This window comes from Rhinoderma darwinii, chromosome 7 (genome assembly GCF_050947455.1).
Source record: "Rhinoderma darwinii isolate aRhiDar2 chromosome 7, aRhiDar2.hap1, whole genome shotgun sequence".
Classification (NCBI taxonomy): Eukaryota; Metazoa; Chordata; class Amphibia; order Anura; family Rhinodermatidae; genus Rhinoderma; species Rhinoderma darwinii.
In genome coordinates, this window is record NC_134693.1 from 17,869,892 (window position 1) to 17,889,714 (window position 19,823).

Genomic DNA, 19,823 nt, shown 5'->3' on the forward strand with positions numbered 1-19,823 from the left:
AATGGCGGTGTACTGTGTATGTGAGGAGAATGTTCTCCCTGTAAGCACAGAGTTGACAAATCATGTCCTCCCTCTTATGTGAACTTTGAGAGGGTCTTACGACGTGTTGAGCTTCTGGTAGTGAATAATAATGCCGGTACAGAGTCAGTAGTGATAGTTTGAGAAATAAAAAAAATAGCTAATAAACCTTTGTTATGCAAAATCACAAAAAATAAAAATGTATATTTTTATAATATGTCCCTATACAAAAAACAGGATGTTTTGCAGTATTGCCGTAGTGTTTCTATGGGCACAAATGTATAACTAAAGTGACCAATTATCGTACGTGGGACAGGATTACGTGTTTTTTTTTTACATTTTTAAAATGACTTTTTCACCCAAAAATAATTGACGCAATAAAAAAATATATATATATTGCGCTGAATATGAGGTTTTTTTCAGAGATCCCTCTGTATTGAAGTAGTCAGCTATACTTTTCTGTTGTATAACGTCCATACAGATGCCAAAAGGACGCTGTTGGCGTATACGATGGAAGCGCTTCCTGGCATTTTATATACACGGAGCGTAGAGCCCAGACGTAGAAGAGAACCGCATCATAACTTCATATTCTGTCTTTATATAGGGGAATATTGAGGTTGATCGACCAAAAGTTGAGGTTTAGGGTGTATGCGCATTTGCAGTTTACTTAACGTAAGTGTTAACTTGAACGTATCTGACGGAAAAGTTCCCGGGCTCCAGCCAAACGTATCTATGGGGCACCATTCATCCAACGCCTGTCTTCCGTCAGGTTAGTCTATGTCGGTATACATTTTTTTCAACTGTACACAATAGCGTAGTCGTCTTTGCCGTTGTATACAGAGGAAAGTTGCAAAAAAAAAAGTTTACCACATAATATACCTATGGGAGACGCATGCCGTTGTGTTCCTATATAGTGGCTAACAGTGGAAAATTCTCCAGACGTTATACCTCAGATGTACCCTGCAGTGTGAAGACCCCCGACTTGGGAGCAGGAACAATTCATATATAAAGTCAAGAGTACACCGTCCATGAGGCGGCAACCTTTAAGGCCTGGTTCACACTGCAGATTTTGCATGCATTTTTTTTAATTTAAAACCAGAATTGCATCTATAAGGCCTTTTTTTCTTCTTTTTCGGTTCCTGGGTTTGGCTTAAAAAGTACATGCAAAATCTGCACTGTGTGAACAAGGCCTAAAGGGGTTTTCTGGGACATTAATATTCTTAGGGTAGGTCACCAATATCAGATCGGTGGAGGGTCAACTGCCAGCACCCCCACTGATCAGTTAACTGAAGGGGCTGTGGCGCCAAACACCACGGACTCTTCATAGTTTACCACGCACAGTGCTGCACACATCCGTAGTGGCGGGGCGTGGAATTGCAGTTCCGATCCCAATCAAGTGAGCTACAATCCCAGGCACAGCCGCTACAGATGTGTACAGCGCTGTGCCTAGTAAAATCACCGGTAGTCGGACCCCACTGATCTGATGACTTATCCTATGGGTAGGCCATCAATATTAAAGTCCCAGAAAACCGCTTTAAGGGCCTGTTCACACAGAGTTTTTTGACGCGGAAACCGCGCCAAAAGATGTCCGACAATGCCTCCCACTGATTTCACTGGGAGGCGGAGCCGTTTTTCCCACGAGCGGAAAAACCAGCTCGCGGGAAAAAGAAGGGACATGCCCTATCTTCGGGCGTTTACGCCTCTGACCTCCCATTGACATCAATGGGAGGCAGAGAAAGTGTATTTCGCTGTGTTTTATGCCCGCGGCGCTCAATGGCCACGGACGAAAAATGCAGCAAAAATCGGCGTGCAGGCAGAGGAAAATCTGCCTCAAAATTCCAAACGGAATTTTGAGGCAGATTTTCCTCCTGCAAAATACTCAGTGTGAACCCAGCTTAAGGCCTCATGCACACGAACGTGCTTTTGCGGCCGCAATTCCCCCGAAAATCCACGGGAGAATTGCGGCCCCATTCATTCCTATGGGGCCATGCACACGACCGTGGTTTTCACAGTCCGTGCATGGCCCGCGAGCCCGCACCGCAAAAACAAAGGGACAAGCCTTATTACGGCTGTGTTCTGCGGTCCGGGCTCATTGAAAATAATGGACGCGGCCATGTGCACGGCCCGCGATTTGCGGGCGGCCGACCCGGAAATCACGGCCGTGCACATGGCTACGGTCGTGTGCATGAGGTCTAAAGCAGATGAGCATCATCTTTATTCAGTTAAAGAGGCTCTGTCACCAGATTTTGCAACTCCTATCTCCTATTGCAGCAGATAGGCGCTGCAATGTAGATTACAGTAACGTTTTGTTTTTTGAAAACGAGCATTTTTGGCCAAGTTATGACCATTTTTATATTTATGCAAATGAGGCTTTCTAACGTACAACTGGGCGTGTTTAAAGAGGCTCTGTCACCAGATTTTGCAACCCCTATCTGCTATTGCAGCAGATCGGCGCTGCAATGTAGATTACAGTAGCGTTTTTATTTTTAAAAAACGAGCATTTTTGGCCAAGTTATGACCATTTTTGTATTTATGCAAATGAGGCTTGCAAAAGTACAACTGGGCGTGTTTAAAGTAAAAGTACAACTGGGCGTGTATTATGTGCGTACATCGGGGCGTGTTTACTACTTTTACTAGCTGGGCGTTCTGATGAGAAGTATCATCCACTTCTCTTCAGAACGCCCAGCTTCTGGCAGTGCAGACAGCGTGTTCTCGAGAGATCACGCTGTGACGTCACTCACTTCCTGCCCCAGGTCCTGCATCGTGTCGGACGAGCGAGGACACATCGGCACCAGAGGCTACAGTTAATTCTGCAGCAGCATCAGCGTTTGCAGGTAAGTAGCTACATCGACTTACCTGCAAACGCTGATGCTGCTGCAGAATCAAATGTAGCCTCTGGTGCCGATGTGTCCTCGCTCGTCCGACACGATGCAGGACCTGGGGCAGGAAGTGAGTGACGTCACAGCGTGATCTCTCGAGAACACGCTGTGTGTCTGTGCACTGCCAGAAGCTGGGTGTTAACAAAGAGAAGTGGATGATGCTGATTCGTCAGCATCATACACTCCCATTCACAACGCCCAGCTAGTAAAAGAAGTAAAAACGCCCCGATGTACACACATAATACACGCCCAGTTGTACTTTAGAAAGCCTCATTTGCATAAATATAAAAATGGTCATAACTTGGCCAAAAATGCTCGTTTAAAAAAAAAAAACCCGTTACTCTAATCTACATTGCAGCGCCGATCTGCTGCAATAGGAGATAGGGGTTGCAAAATCTGGTGACAGAGCCTCTTTAAATATGGAGCGTCACTTTAAGTAGATATATGTGTTATTACAGTGTTTAAAGATTTAACTAATATTATATTCTGGTTTCTTCTTTACAGATTGTTCCAGAAGATCATCATCTATAGACGGAGGAGGATGACACTTCTTGCACACAACCGTTTTCGGCCCATGAAATCCTCGTCCATGTGTCAGACGGATTTCCCGGCCCGATCGCGGTACAGGTGACCGGGACTCCTGTCATCATAGACATTTAGGATGCTAGTATCTCTGCCTCCTCACGGAACTGCTGTTTCGTACTGAACAAAATTATACAGTATGGAACAGCAGTTCCGTGGGGAGGCAGAGACTCCTAGCATCATAAATGTCTATGATGACAGGAGTCCCGGTCACCTGTACCGCGATCGGGCCGGGAAATCCGTCTCACACATGGAACGCTTTTCACGGCCCGAACTCACTTGTGTTCAAGAGGTGGGATTCTTCCCCAGATTTCAGTATAAAGTAATGGTGGAGGTGCGGGGGATCACTTATAATGGAGAAGATATTTTTTGTTAATGGTTTGAAAGACAACACAATTGTTGTTTGTTTTTATTAATAAGGTACAGGATGGGATATATGATGGGGTGGTAGACAGAGGGCACGGTACAGAGAGTGTATACATGACGTCTATCTATTTACATGTAAAAAGGAAAAGAAAGTGAAGAGTAGTATGAAGAAAGAAGTAAACAAAGGTTATGTATATGTAGAGAGAAGCCATGTTTCATTCATCGTTAAGGAATAGTGTAGATACTTGGAGGTAGTGATTAGCAAAATAAATCTTCCACATTTTTTATGACCATAATGTGGATGTACTGCATGTACTATCAGCAATTGCATATTTAAAAGTGGCAGCAGTAGGCCATGTTCACACTGCAGTTTGGGATTCGGTTCGGAGCCCTTACCCCATGATCAGTCAATCGATTTTCACGGGTATCATGGCTTCTGTCATAAACGGAAGACACGGTGCAAATGTGAACAGAGGCCTTAGTCCCAAGGCCAGGCATGGTGGTAGAAATTCACTGCAGATTTGGCTACGAATATGCAGCGAATCTGCTACAAAAGGGAAATCTGCTGTGAAAATGTGCATCAAATCTGCCGCATAATTGGCATGCCCTATGTGGATGGGATTTTGAAAATCTTATCCACATGCATTGTACTGTAAATTGTCGTAGACTTTTGGTGCGGAATCCGCACTGAAAATCCACTACATATGAATTTACCCTTAGGGTATGTTCACACAGCATCGGTGTGGAGGATTTTTAAAATTGACCGATTAGCCATCAGATTTGCACACGAATTAGCCCCATTGTAATTTAATAAAGCTAATCCCCGATTTCAATGAACATGCTGTGGATTTTAAAATCTGCAGCGTGTTCATTATTCCACATGTTTTTATATTTCTCAGCATGCAAATAGGGCTTAAGATAGACTTTAAAGGGCTTATCTCTGTTATTCAAGTGAATGGGAGAACAAATGCAGTGGCGCGTACAAGTAAAGAAGAAGCTGCGGTGCTCGTATGAGCTCCGCGGCCTCTTCAAGCATCCGATCGGCCGGAGTGCCAACAGTCGGACCCCCAACGATCTAATATTGATGGGCTATCCTAAGGATAAGCCTTTTAAGTAGCTGCCCTGACCCCCCAGGCATATCGCATACTGAATATGGATGTGTAAAAGGGGTTAATCTGATGATGGATATTTGTGGCATAAAAATCTGATTGATGGGGTTGGTTATGGTGTGTCCCACTAAAGTGTTTTATGACATATCTGCTATCAATAACGTGAGCTGTTTCCATAACTACCCATAGACTATAATAGTACCAGATGCTTGTGGATCCGTCTCTCCCTCGCTTTACAGCTAAGTTTTAATGAGCAACAGAGGACATAGGACCCCAGTTCTCCTGAACAATTGGGATTGTAGTGATGGGACCCCTACCAATCAAACATTTATGGCATATCTGTAGCCAGAATACCTTTAATTGTATGTATTTACAATTTTTAATTCACTGCATAAATGCGTGTATTTTGAAATGGAGAATCCCTTTACCCCATCCCATACATTTACGTCGCTGTCGACTGGTTCTTAACGCAGTAATTGTACGGCGTGGGCTCTGGAGCGGAGTTCGCACCATCAGCAGCTCGCTCTGATCTCGGATGTTCAAACCCTTAGATGCCGCGGTCAATAGCGATTGCGGCATCCAAGTGATAAAAAAGAGCGAAGGGGCTTCCTTTTTCCATCGTCGACCCGTGACGCAATTGTGATGTGCCAGTGGGTTTTCATAGCAGCTAGGAGTCTAACAATGGCTCCCAGGTCTGCCATTTTTGCACTCCTCTTAGGCCATGCCAGTGGCAGGGCCTAATAGGTTATCTTTCAGTTTTCACTTACAGGCATAATAAACTTCAAGACAGAAGTATTATAGCATATTATAGAAGTGATCGAATGATCGTATAGTCAAGTCCCATAGTGGGACAAAAAAAAAATAGTAAAAAGAAAAATCCCAAGTAAAAATGTTTTTCCCCATACAAAATACCTGAGTATGGCTAAAAAAATAAATAAAACTATATGTATTTTGTATCGCCACATCCATAACCAATCCAGTATTGCTGGATCAATGTTGTATGTGCCCTCACACAGCTCAGTCGTCATAAATATAAAAATGTTATTGGAATGCGGAGACACAAAAACTACTTTTTATTGTGCAAAAGTAGTGAAACCTAAAAAACTATATACATTTAGTATCGCTACAATCATACTGATCTGCAGAATAAAGTTAACTTGTCAGTTAGGCCTTAGCCCTTATTCCGACGACAGGGTTTCCCAGGCCGTGTGATTGCCGTTCAAAAATCAGCCGTCACACGGCTGCAGTAGGAACAATAGACCCCTAATGGGGCTATTCACACGACCGATTTTTTGACAGCCCGGGAAACCCGGCCGTCAAAAAAGGGACATGCCCTATTTTCGTCCGTTCTCCCGGCCGCCCGGCTCCCATAGAAGTCTATGGGGCCGGGTAATACACGGCCATCACTTGAATGTATTCCAAGTGACAGTCGTGTCTTCTGTCGCTCGCTCCCTCCTTCTCCTCCTCACAGTGCGAAGTGCATGTGAGGAGGAGGAAGAGGGTATGTTTTTTGCTCACTGTAGGAGCTCCGGCAACGCTCTGGCCGGGGATTGGGGATTCCGCTCCAGTAGAAGTCCCTGACTTCACTGTGTCCATATATGGACATTGAAGTCAGGGACTTCTGAAGCGGAATCCCCGGCGATGTGGCCGAGGATTCCGCTCCAGGAGAAGTCCCTGGCTTCACTGTCCATATATGAACACCGTGACGTCAGGCACTTCTGAAGCGGAATCCCCGACCCTGTGGCCGGTGACTCTGCTCCAGGAGAAGTCCCTGACTTCACTGTCTTCATATATGGACATTGAAGTCAGGGACTTCTCCTGGAACGATGGCACTATCTACAGACAGGTGGTGGGGGGGGTGCCATCTATGGGACTGGGGTGCTGTGTAGAACTACCTGCAGGGGGCTGCGTGCCACTACCTACAGGGGGCTGCGTGCCACTACCTACAGGGGCGCTGCGTGCCACTACCTACAGGGGGGCTGCGTGCTACTACCTACAGGGGGGCTGCATGCCACTACCTACAGGGGGGCTGAGTGCCACTACCTACAGGGGGGCTGAGTGCCACTACCTACAGGGGGGCTGAGTGCCACTACCTACAGGGGGGCTGCGTGCCACTACCTACTGGGGGGCTGCGTGCCACTACCTACAGGGGGGCTGCGTGCCACTACCTACAGGGGGGCTGCGTGGCATTACCTACATGGGGCTGTGAGACATTACCTACAGGGGGGCTGTGTGGCATTACCTACAGGGGGCTGTGTGGCACTACCTACAGGGGGGCTGTGTGGCATTACCTACAGGGGGCTGTGTGGCACTACCTACAGGGGGCTGTGTGGCACTACCTACAGGGGGCTGTGTGGCACTACCTACTGGGGGCTGTGTGGCACTACCTACAGGGGGCTGTGTGGCACTACCTACAGGGGGCTGTGTGGCACTACCTACAGGGGGCTGTGGCAGTATCTACAGAGGGAAGTGTGTGGCAAAAATTTACAAATGAAATTAATCAGTTTTGAAAACGGACAGGGAAAAAAACGGATGCAAAATGGGTCAAAATCGGCCATTAAAAACGGCAACACGGCCCGGAACGGATGCAAAACGGATGCAAACCGGCCGGGAAAAACGGCCATTTTTATCGGCTGACACTCGGATCCTGTCGTGTGAATAAGGCTGGGTTCACACGACAGGGTCCCGCCCGAGTGTCGGCCGGTAAAATCAGCCAATTTGCCCGGCCGGTTTGCATAAAGTTTTGCATCCGTTCCGGGTCGGGCAGATCTGGACAGTGACATCAGCGGCAACTCCTGAATGGGAATCCCCATGTGTACGGGGATTCCGCTTCAGGAGTTTCCCCTGATGTCACTGCCCAGATATGGACAGAGACATCAAGCGGTCTGTCCAGGAGCGGAATCCCCGAAAACACGGGGATTCCGCTCCTTCAAGGAGCTAAAGTGGGGCTAGCACATAGCAGAGCGGGGAGATACCTCCCTGCTCTGCTATAGTGGTGTCGCTACAGTAGTAGCAGCCGCAGCAGCAGCAGCTGCTAGCGGCGCCATGGAAGGTGGGCCGGGCCAGGGCGCTTTTAAAACAAGCAGGGGAAGGGAGCCAGCGCAGTGCCACACAGTGTACAGCGTACAGCCATTCGTCCGAATGGCATAAACTCCTCCTCCTCACATGCACTCTGCGCTGTGAGGAGGAGGAGATAGAGCGCAAGCGACGGAAAACCCGGCCATCACTCGGGACACATTCCAGTGATGGCCGTGTATTACCCGGCCCTATAGACTTCTATGGGAGCCGGGCGGCCGGGCACCCGGCCGAAAATAGAGCATGTCCCATTTTTTGACGGCCGGTTTTCCCGGCCGTCAAAAAATCGGTCGTGTGGATAGCCCCATTAGGGGTCTATTATTCCTAATGCAGCCGGGTGCCGGACGATTTATGAACGGCCGGCACCAGGCCGGGAAAACCTGTAGTGTGAATGAGGCCTAAGGCCTTATTCACATGACAGGGTCCAAGTATCGGCCGATAAAAACGGCCGTTTTGAACCGTTTTTCCTGGCCGTTTTGCATTCGTTCCGATTCCGTCCCGGGCCGTGTTGCCGTTTTTAACGGCCGATTTTGACCTGTTTTGCATCCGTTTTTTTCCCTGTCCGTTTTAAAATCGGATGAATTTCATTTGTAATTTTTTGCCACACACTGCCCTCTGTAGGTAGTGCCACACAGCCCCCTGTAGGTAGTGCCACACAGCCCCCTGTAGGTAGTGCCACACAGCCCCCTGTAGGTAGTGTCACACAGGCCCCTGTAGATAGTGTCACACAGGCCCCTGTAGTAGTGGCACACAGCCCTCGGTAGGTAATGCCACACAGCCCCCTGTAGGTAATGCCACACAGCCCCCATAGGTAATGCCACACACCCCCCATAGGTAATGCCACACAGCCCCCTGTAGGTAGTTCTACACAGCACCTCCCCCATAGATGGCACCCCCCCTACCTGTCTGTAGGTAGTGCCACCGTTCCAGGAGAAGTCCCTGACTTCAATGTCCATATATGGACAGTGAAGTCAGGGACTTCTCCTGGAGCGGAGACACCGGCCACAGGGTCGGGGATTCCGCTTCAGAAATGTCTGACGTCACTGTGTCCATATATGGACACAGTGAAGTCAGGGACTTCTCCTGGAGCGGAAACACCGGCCACAGGGTCGGGGATTCCGCTTCAGACGTGCCTGACGTCACTGTGTCAGTGAAGTCAGGGACTTCTCCTGGAGCGGAAAAAACGGCCACAGGGTCGGGGATTCCGCTTCAGAAGTGCCTGACGTCACTGTGTCAGTGAAGTCAGGGACTTCTCCTGGAGCGGAAACACCTGCCACAGGGTCGGGGATTCCGCTTCAGAAGTGCCTGACGTCACTGTGTCCAGTGACGCCAGGCACTTCTGAAGCGTAATCCCCGACCCTGTGGCCGGTGTTTCCGCTCCAGGAGAAGTCCCTGACTTCACTGTGTCCATATATGGACACAGTGAAGTCAGGCACTTCTGAAGCGGAATTCCCGGCCACAGCGTTGCCGAAGCTGTGGCCGGGGATTGGGGATTCCGCTCCTACAGGGAGCAAACAAATCTCCTCACAGTGCGAAGTGCGAAGGGTGAGGAGAAGGAGGGAGCGAGCGACGGAAGACACGGCCGTCACTCGGGACACATTCCAGTCATGGCCGTGTATTACCTGGCCCCATAGACTTCTATGGGAGCCGGGAGAACGGGCGAAAATAGGGCATGTCCCATTTTTTGATGGCTGGGTTTCCCGGGCCGTCAAAAAATCGGTCGTGTGAATAGCCCCATTAGGGGTCTATTGTTTCTATTCCGGCCGTGCGACGGCCGTTTTATGAACGGCCGTCACACGGCCGGGAAACCCTGTCGTGTGAATAATGTCTTAGGGTGTGTTCATACACTTTCTTCAATACGTTCACACGTATTTCCCATTGAAATCAATGGGCAGGTGTTTGTAGGCTTTCTGCAACCGATTTTTCAGCCGTTTTTCGGGTTGTTTACGCCCCGAAAAATGTCTGAAAATTGCTTGTGTGAACATATCCTTATACTGCACGCTGAACGCTGTAGAAACAAACCACCCAAAAATGGCGGAATTGCTGTTTTTCCCAACCCCCTGTAAAAAAAATGTAATAAAAGTTATTTAATACATTATACTTGTACCCCCAAAATGGTGCCATTTAAAATGACAAAAAACAAGCCCTCGTATAGCTATGTCGTAGAAAAATTATTAAAGGTTATGGCTTTCAGAATGCAGAGCTGATCAAACTTAAAAAAATTGCTGCATCTCCAGGGAGTTAAACATAGTTTGGTGTCTATATATAAACAATTTCCTTGTGGGTTTTTTTCCATATGTTTGGGACCGGAGCTTGAGCCTTTTTTTTCTTTAATAAAGATGATTCTTTGCCGCATGATATAATCATAAAAGGTATGTATAGAAATCAGTATGTAAATATTGCAGATGGGGCACCGCAGTTTCCCAAACGCTTTTATTTTAATCATCTTTGTGTTTGCAAACTGTTTTTGGGTGGGTAATTTACTATATGTATATGTGTTTATACACCCCTCATTTGCAGTTGAATAAGTTATTGTTTATAGTGACACTTCTGGTGTTATAGTGCAGGGCACCTAAGTGGTTGTTTTGTGTCTTTATAGCTTGCTCGTATTGTGAGTATCGATTACAACAATCTTGTGTTTTCTTGATTTTTTTTTAGAAGATGCCGAAAGTTCTACACAACGTCTACTACCTGTTCCGAATTATATGTGATAAACCATGGGAATTTACACTTCAGATCTGTTGGTGGTGGCTTTTTTTTTTCTGCCGAGTGATTCTGGAAGATCGGAGATTCAGATCTTATTCTGACCAAGAATCTATTTCTACAACAGGCAACTTCTCTTGTTATGACAGTATGCTTCTTCATCTTGTGGCAGCGAAAGGGTGGATTCTCGCGATAAAATGTGGTACTGCGCCTTTAGGCCGGGTTCCCACGTAGCGTAAACGCTGCAGAATTTCTGGTACGGAATTCTGTGCGGAAATTCCACAGCATTTATAATAGCAGCAAAGTGGATGCGATTTAGAAAATCTCATACCCACGCTGCGGAACAAAAATGCAGCGTAAATGTTAATAAATTGACCTGCGGTGCTGAATTTAATTCCGCAGCATGTCAATTTATGCTGTGTTTTTGTTGATTTTCCCCATTGAATTCAATGGGGATGCAAAACCCGCAACAGAAAGCCAAGTGTTGTGACTTTTGTACGGAATTCGCAGTGATTACGCCGCAAAAATTGCAACTACGGAAAAAAATAAATCATACCCACAGCACCCGCTTTCTTCCTGCAGTCCGGCCTCCTGGGATGACGTTGCATCCCATGTGGCTGCTACAGCCAATCACAGGCTGCAGTGGTGGTCACATGGGATGATACGTCATTCCAGGAAGCCAGCTTGGATGACGTCAGAGGGCCGGCCTCCTGGGATGACGTTACATCCCATGTGCGTCATCCAGGGAGGCCAAACCGGACTGCGCAGGAGGGACGCGTCGCCATAACAACGGCCTATGTAAGTATGAGCGTTTTTTACCGCTGCTTTCCGCAGCGGAAATCCCATCCGAAAAAACACACCACAATGTGGTGTGGTTTTTGGACGGAATATACTGCGAGTTCCCGATCGGATACGCTGCGTGGTTTTTACGCAGCATATCCATCCAGTAGGAACCCGGCCTAATACTGCGTTTTTTTATGCATTTTAATGTGCAGTTTTTATATTTTGATGTGGAAATAGGTGCGTTTTTATGCTGCGGATTTTGGTGTATTTTTTTTTTTTTAAACTAGTCAGATACAATTCGTAAGCGGAAACGCAAGATAACTTGACATGCTGCGGATTTAACATACCCACCGCAGATCAGTTTACGTTCAGAAAAAATCTGCAATGTGTTGATGAGATTTCTTTTGCAGTATATCAGCCTGTCGGAGGGAAAAAACGCACTCTTTTGGCATACATTTGGTTAATGAAGCCCTTAGCATGTACGCCAGGGACCTATTCCTAGTGTACACGCAGCATATATCACTAACGTGATATTAACAGGGCCTAATACAACAGATACAATGATAGATAGCTTAGCAGGTTAATTAAAATGTAATCTGGTTGTTTCATTCATGAAGTCCAGAAAGATAGATTGTTGTGTAAGACCATATGGCCAGTTTGTCAATCTTTATTACTTTACTGAAATTTTAAAATACATTTTTCCAGTCTTTTATAGGATTGGGGGTTATTTTCACATGGACCTACTGTAGATTGCTGCCAAAAAATTGAACTAGGTGCTAAAATTTATATTCTAAATTTTTTCAAATGTTTGTCTGGGATCACCAAAAAAATGGGCCAAGGGGGATCATCAAATAATAAAAGAAGCCTGTAACAAAGATGGGCAGGGAGCAGTCGATCAGCGGCACTGGAGCGGCGGGGGATTTAACAGGTAAGTTATGCTTTTATTAATTGATGACATTTCCAACTCCTTGTCAAGTTTTTTGTGATCCTGGGCAACCCCTTTAAGTGTTTATTAGGCTGAGTTCACACAACGTGGATTTGTGCGATGTGGATAGCATTGCATAAGGTGGAATCCGCTGGGAAAATCTGTGACAAATCTGCAAAGGAATTGAGATGCTGCGGATTTGAAACTCCATGAATTAGAGGACAAATTTATTTGAAAATCTGCAGCATGCCCTGAATTCTACACAGTCTTTGTGGACAGTTTTAAAAACCCCCTCCACGCGCATCGTAACTGTAATTGTTGCAAATTTTTAGTGCAGCGAAAATCTGCAACAAATTCATGTAGTGCGAATTCAGCCTTATTATTTTGAACAGCTAATGAAAACAGTCAGATTGAGGACAAATCCTGTATTACATCCCAGAGCTGTATTCACAATTCTGCTGGTTGTCATTGGAAACAGTCAACAAGTTGTTGACACCCTAGTTTAGCTCAGCTCCTATAATGCAGGGGCACTTCGTTTTTCCTAGATCAAATCACTGCACAGTGTCTGATGTACAGTTGAGACTTTCCTTAATGCAAATTACCAGAACAAGTCCCCCTCTGTGTTATAGCAACCCAGTAGAGCCATTAGCGGGGTGTCTGTCAACAACCTTGTTGACTGTTTCCAATGACGACCAGCAGAATTCTGAACGCAGCTCTAGATTATAGCTATATCAGTACAAGATAAGTAATTCAATGTATTTTCAAAGTTACTCAACGCTCAACAATTGTCATTTTGCTTTTTGAATTGCTTTAACCACTTAATGACCGCCGATTAGCCTTTTCACGGCGGTCATTAATGGGCTTTATTCTACAGCGCCGCCATTCCACGGCGCTGCTGTAGAATAAAGTAAACAGAGCAGGGAGCCGTCAAATCTCCCTGCTCTCAGCTGCCAGAGGCAGCTGAGGGCTGGGGGCGTCCCTGCTCTGCCGGGTGAGATCGATATTAGTATCGATCTCACCCGTTTAACCCTTCAGATGCGGTGCTCAATAGCGTGCACCGCATCTGAGTGGTTTTGGAGAGAGGGAGGGAGCTCCCTCTCATCCCACCGACACCCGGCGATAAAATCGCCGAGTGTCTGTGTCTTCTATTGCAGCCGGGGGTCTAATAAAGGCCCCCAGGTCTGCCTGGAGCGAATGCCTGCTAGATCATGCCGCAGGCATGACCTAGCAGATGCCTGTCCGTTTTAAACGGACAGGCAGTAATACACTGCAATACAAAAGTATTGCAGTGTATTATAATAGCGATCGGAGGATAGTGAAGTCCCCTCGTGGGACTAGTATAAAAGTAAAAAAAGTTTAAAAAAGTTAATTAAAAAAAAAAGTGAAAAAAAATAAATGAAAAACTCACTTTTTCCCCTTAGGCCCCATGCACACGACCGTGCCCGCAATCACGGCCCACGATTGCGGGCACGGCCGGCCGCTGACTGACAGCCGCATTTTCGGGCCGTGCTCCCATACAAAGTATGGGAGCACGGCCCGCAAAATGCGAAAGAACGGACATGTTCCATAATTCCCGGAACATTTCCACGGCACTGACACCCTTCCGTAGTGCTACGGAAAGGTGTCAGTGTTCAATGAAAGTGAATGGCTCAGTTTTTGCGGACCGCAATTGCGGTCCGCAAAAACTGAGGTTTTTTGCTGTCGTGTGCATGGGGCCTTACAAAATGCTTTACTATTAAAAAAAACTACAATAAAGCAAAAAAGTTACACATATTTGGTATTGCCGCGTCCGTAACGACCCCGACTATAAAGCGGTTACATTATTTAACCCGCACTGTGAACGCCGTAAAAAATAAAATAAAAAACAATGGAAAAATTGCTGTTTTCTGTTAATCCTGACTTAAAAAAAATGTGATAAATAGTGATCAAAAAGTCGCATCTACTCTCAAATGGTACCAATAAAAACTGCAAGTCGTCCCGCAAAAAACAAGACCTTATACAGCTATGCCGACGCAAAAATAAAAAAGTTAGAGCTCGTCGAATGTGACAATGGAAAAATGTAAAAAATGGCTTGGACATTAGGGCCCAGAATGCAAGCAGGGGGAAGGGGTTAAAATGTTAGTTATTAATGATACAAATAATAGAATCCAGCAAATATCATGCATAAATCCAGCACGTAATTACTAATATAAAAAAATTGTTTTCCATTGTCTTAATTGAACTGCAAAGTTACCGTCCCCTGCCCCTACAGATGCAGCTGTCACAAGGCAGTTCTCTACAACCGTGTTGCTCGGTTCTTTGGGTCACCCACTTTATCCTGGTACAAAAAAAAAAAAAAAAGCTGTGCCCCGAGTCAGGTAGGAATTCTCTTGCTTGTCATCTAATAAAGCTTTGGCTTGTTTAAAAAAAAACTTCTAGAAAGAGCTGTTAAATTCTGCAGGCAGCAGAGAGACGTACATGGGAGGTTGGGAGCTGATCTCTCTATATATGAGCAGGAGGGGATGGACTGGTGAGCACTCAGGGGGGGACATTATTTTTGCATCCCAAGAACGAGTAGCTCTGATCATTCCAGTCCTGTTGTCAGAGGGGCTATGGGGAAAGATTACTATTCAATTTTGGGCATCGAGAAGGGGGCTTCAGAGGAGGATATCAAGAAAGCGTACAGAAAGCAAGCTCTGAAGTGGCACCCAGACAAGAACAAGTCGGCCCATGCAGAAGAGAAGTTCAAGGAGATAGCAGAAGCCTATGAAGTGTTGAGTGACCCCAAGAAGAGAGAGATCTATGATCAATATGGGGAGGAGGGTATGTATTATATTTACGTGTCTTCAGCATCCGTCCCGTACACATTGGACTTCATTTTCTCTCTGACAACTTATCGTTGACGGGACAGTGGGGCTTAGGGGGTAAAAGACCGTATCCCACAAGGATCCAAGATCTCGAATAAACATAAGACGGGAGAATAACATTGACAGGATGTGTTAGCCGTTGAATGTTGCACAGAGATCACTTAAGATTTTCGTACAGATGTCTGTCGCTCTACAGCTGCAGTTTTATCTCAACATCACATGGAAACGTACAAGGCTTAGATGTGATATTTTGGTAAATATGTTTGAAAATGCCATCGACTAATGGAGTTTGAAGTTCTGGGGGTGTGATGATTGTGCGTCAATAGAAAAGGGGTGAGACTGGTTATTATCTGGTTATTCATAGTTCCACTGAGCCAGACCCCATGTTACTTCTAGGATTTATCAAAGCAGCTGCTGCAGTCATTCAGATACTCATGACAACTTTAATCACGCAGTATCTTTTCTGTCTACAGGCAGCTTATGTGCCTCGTACATATACATGTATAACACCTGGAGATGTTTTGTGACTATTATTACACTCTAGAGCATAAAGTATCGAAGAGATGATCAGTGTACGGTGTGTAGAGGCAGTAGGGATGTAATACTATGTTACCGAATATAATGAAGAAAAACGGGACCAGAAATGGCAAGCAACCTATAGCTATTATACATCACCAAAAGACAATGAAGAATAACTGATACTGCATACAAGTTATAGGGACGTAGTGTTGTCTGTTATAGACAATGTACATGCAGAACATTCTGTATATTACTAGGCTATATACTGTATGCTTATAGTAGGTGTCATGTCACAGATTACTGATACTATATAAGGCCCCGTGCACACGACCGTAGTTTTCATCCGTAATTACGGATCAAATTGCAAATCCATTCATTTCTATTGGTCACGGACACCTTTCAGTATATTTACGTATGTGTGTCCGTGCCATGGAAATGATACGCAAAATATAGAACATGTCCTGTTTTTGTCCGCAATTGTGGCACATAGAAGTCTATGGGCGCTTCTGCAATTGCGGACGGCTACGAACGTGGATCCGTAGCCATCCGTAATTGCAGAATCGTTGCGATGCTAGGGGATTCCCCAAGATTCCTCCCTCTTTTGTTTTTTTATCGATCCGTAAATACGGATGCATTACAGATAACGGATTTGCGGATGACTACGGATCCGTATTTGCGGAAAGTATAAACCCTTATAGTCGTGTGCATGAGGCCTAACAGTGTCTCAACCAGAGCGTCTCAACCAGAATGCCCTTTTGGGGGAAATCGGCCAGTAGTTGAAGGGGTTTTCCCAGCTAAAGTATTGATGGCATACTCCCAACCAATGCCAAGAATGTAGGGGTGTAGGCTTTTTTAAAATGTGCTTTATAAAGAGTCACAGCCCTGTTGTCCTAGCGATCGTAGTTGATTTCAGTTGTCGGAACCGCTCCATTAGACTTTGAAGAGGCTCTGTCACCAGATTTTGCAACCCCTATCTCCTATTGCAGCAGATAGGCGCTGCAATGGAGATAAGAGTAACGTTTCTTTTTTTTTTAAAACGAGCATTTTTGGCCAAGTTATGACCGTTTCTATATTTATGTAAATGAGGCTTTCTAAAGTACAAGTGGGCGTGTTTAAAGTAAAAGTACAACTGGGCGTGTATTATGTGCGTACATCGGGGCGTTTTTACTACTTTTACTAGCTGGGCGTTGTGTATAGAAGTATCATCCACTTCTCTACACAACGTCCAGCTTCTGGCAGTGCAAAGACACAGCGTGTTCTCGAGAGATCACGCTGTGACGTCACTTCCCCAGGTCCTGCATCGTATCGGACGAGCGAGGACACATCGGCACCAGAGGCTACAGTTGATTCTGCAGCAGCATCGGCGTTTGCAGGTAAGTCGATGTAGCTACTTACCTGCAAACGCTGATGCAGAATCAAATGTAGCCTCTGGTGCCGATGTGTCCTCGCTGGTCCGACACGATACAGGACCTGGGGCAGGAAGTGACGTCACAGCGTGATCTCTCGAGAACACGCTGTGTGTCTGCACTGCCAGAAGCTTACTTTAGAAAGCCTCATTTACATAAATATAAAAATGGTCATAACTTAGCCAAAAATGCTCGTTTAAAAAAAACAAAAACGTTACTCTTATCTACATTGCAGCGCCGATCTGCTGCAATAGGAGATAGGGGTTGCAAAATCTGGTGACAGAGCCTCTTTAAAGATATAAGTAATCGGTGAGTGGAGTAAATACACGTTAAACCTGACTGAAGTACCCGGGGCGGGGGGTATTTGTACCACTACCTGAACAACTCTGTTACATAGTACCAATGGTCAGTGACATGACATATGTTATATAGCGCCACCAATATAGAGAATGAATATTTATGTTGCATATATAATAATATTTGTTCAAAACAAATAAAAAAGGCCCATGTTTGGTAAGTGGTCAAAGGGCAAATGTGTATAGACTCACATAAATATAGACACCTGAAAAGTGATGTCACTTTATGGGAGCTAAAGCCAAAGTGATACATAGGCAGTGGTACTACAGTAACATATACAAAAAAACGAATACAAAAGAGGACAACTCTCATTTTCAGAAAGTACCAAAAAAGGTTGATAAACATGGGAAAATATAAAAGGGGAGTTGTTATGTCACCGTTACATTATTTCTAGTGAACGAAAGGAATTAAAAGATGAAGTGATGTCATCGCTCCTATATAATACATACATGAACTGCCTATCTCTGGCTTTAAGCCCAGGAAAATAAAAATTTGACATGATGTCATGAAATTCCAGGACTGATTCTTAACTCTTATTGCAAGCAGCAAATTTGAGCCAAGAGAATGCGTCAGAGAAAAATCCAAAATAAGCTTGAAGGAGGCATATTTACTGGATTCTGTCAAGGGGCTGTGATTTAATATCTTTCAGATTTGAAGTGTTTCTCTATATACATCTTGATTATAGTGATGCTCCCATTGGATCAATAAATCTGTTTGGCTCATTAGATCTTGTAGGCTCTCTAAACTTGAAAGCAGATGCAAAATATAGTGATATGTAGCTGCAATTATATTGTTTATAGCGAGGGCCGGATCTAGATTAGTGGAGGCCCTTGGGCAAAATACTTGGCTGGACATAAGCATTAGGGTATGTTCACATGGCCTATTTTCAGCCGTTTTTTGGGCAGTAAACGCCCAGAAAAATGGCTAAAATACGTAGGCTGAACGCCTTCCAACATCTGCCCATTAATTTCAATGGGAAAAACTGCGTTTTGTTCCCACGGGGCGTTTTTAAAAAAAAAACGCCCCATAAAAAAAGAAGTCATGCCACTTCTTGAGCCCTTTTTGAGCCGTTTTTTCATTGGGTGAATAGAAAAACAGCTCCAAAAACGGACGTAAAAAAAGTATCAAAAAACGCTTGATGCATAAAAAACAGCTGAAAATCAGAGGCTGTTTTCCCTTGAAAACAGCTCCGTATTTTATAGCCATTTTTTGTTAAGCGTGTGAACATACCCTTAGGCTATGTTCACACACTTAACAATAAACGGCTGTAAAATACGGAGCTGTTTTCAAGGGAGAACAGCCTCTGATTTAAAGCCGTTTTTTATGCATCAAGCGTTGTTTACGGACTTTTTTGGAGCTGTTTTTCTATTGACACAATGAACCTGTGAATATGCCATAGATGTCTAAACTGGGAATACCCCTTTAAAGGGGTTGTCCGGGCTGGGATAACTCATGCCCTATCCATAGGATAGATTATCAGTATATGATTGGTGGGGGTCCGACACACGGAGCCTGCACTAATCAGCTGCTCTGTCAGCCTACGGGCGCCAGATATTATGCAGTGTATGCAGAGTTCGGAGCCAGAAGCAGATGGCTCCGTACACTGCATAGCGGCCGTTATGCAGAACTGCAGCTCTGCTCCTATTCACTTGCAGTAGTGCTGCTCGGCCGCTATTCTGAACCAGACCAATCTGCTTCCAGGATGGACATCTGCTGCCCGGAGGCAGCCGGAGCAGCTGATCGGTGAACGGTCCGGGTGTCGGACCCACACCGATCATATACTGATGACCTATCTGGTAGTAAGTTTATCAGTTTTCCAAGCCCAGACGACCCCTTTAATATATGCCGTGTGAACATAGCCTAAAACGGTTTATGTAGTTTTACCTAATAAAGTTTAAAGGGGCTTTCCCACCTAAGCAAATAATATATCATTTGCTGATCGTGGGGGTCCGACCGCTAGGACTCCGTTGCTAGCGCAGCTCAGTCACTTTGCAGGTACTGCAACTTAGTGCCATTCACTTGAATTTGTAGTTCTCTGCGCAGTACCTGGAAGGAAGTGTTGCTGTGCAGAGAAAATGTGGCCCCCTTCGCTCTGTGAGTGGGGGATCTTCCTGGTGCTATATCTTCGAGATGCTATATGTCATGGTGGGTATGTGGACCCACTAAGCTGTACTGCCGTAGCGGGATAGCAGCTAGCCAAACAGAATACCAAGTCGAAGTCTATAGTTCGAATAAGGGTACCTGTGGTAATACAG

At 45.4% G+C, this 19,823-nt stretch overlaps 1 protein-coding gene across 6 annotated transcripts in view; it reads left to right on the forward strand.

Annotated features, from left to right (window-relative positions):
• Positions 1-62: 62 nt before the first annotated feature.
• Positions 63-19,823, forward strand: part of DNAJB4 (DnaJ heat shock protein family (Hsp40) member B4) — a 48,828-nt gene continuing 29,067 nt past the window's right edge. The window contains exons 1-3 of one of the 6 annotated variants that reach the window (XM_075832882.1): positions 63-136; positions 623-787; positions 10,688-10,880. In XM_075832882.1, the coding sequence (XP_075688997.1) occupies positions 10,691-10,880 (190 nt within the window). In that variant the 5' untranslated portion in view covers positions 63-136; positions 623-787; positions 10,688-10,690. Of the gene's footprint in view, positions 137-622; positions 788-10,226; positions 10,402-10,687; positions 10,881-12,231; positions 12,444-14,872; positions 15,243-19,823 lie in introns of those variants that run through there. The other 5 variants (XM_075832883.1, XM_075832881.1, XM_075832884.1 and 2 more) reach the window with 5 other exon arrangements.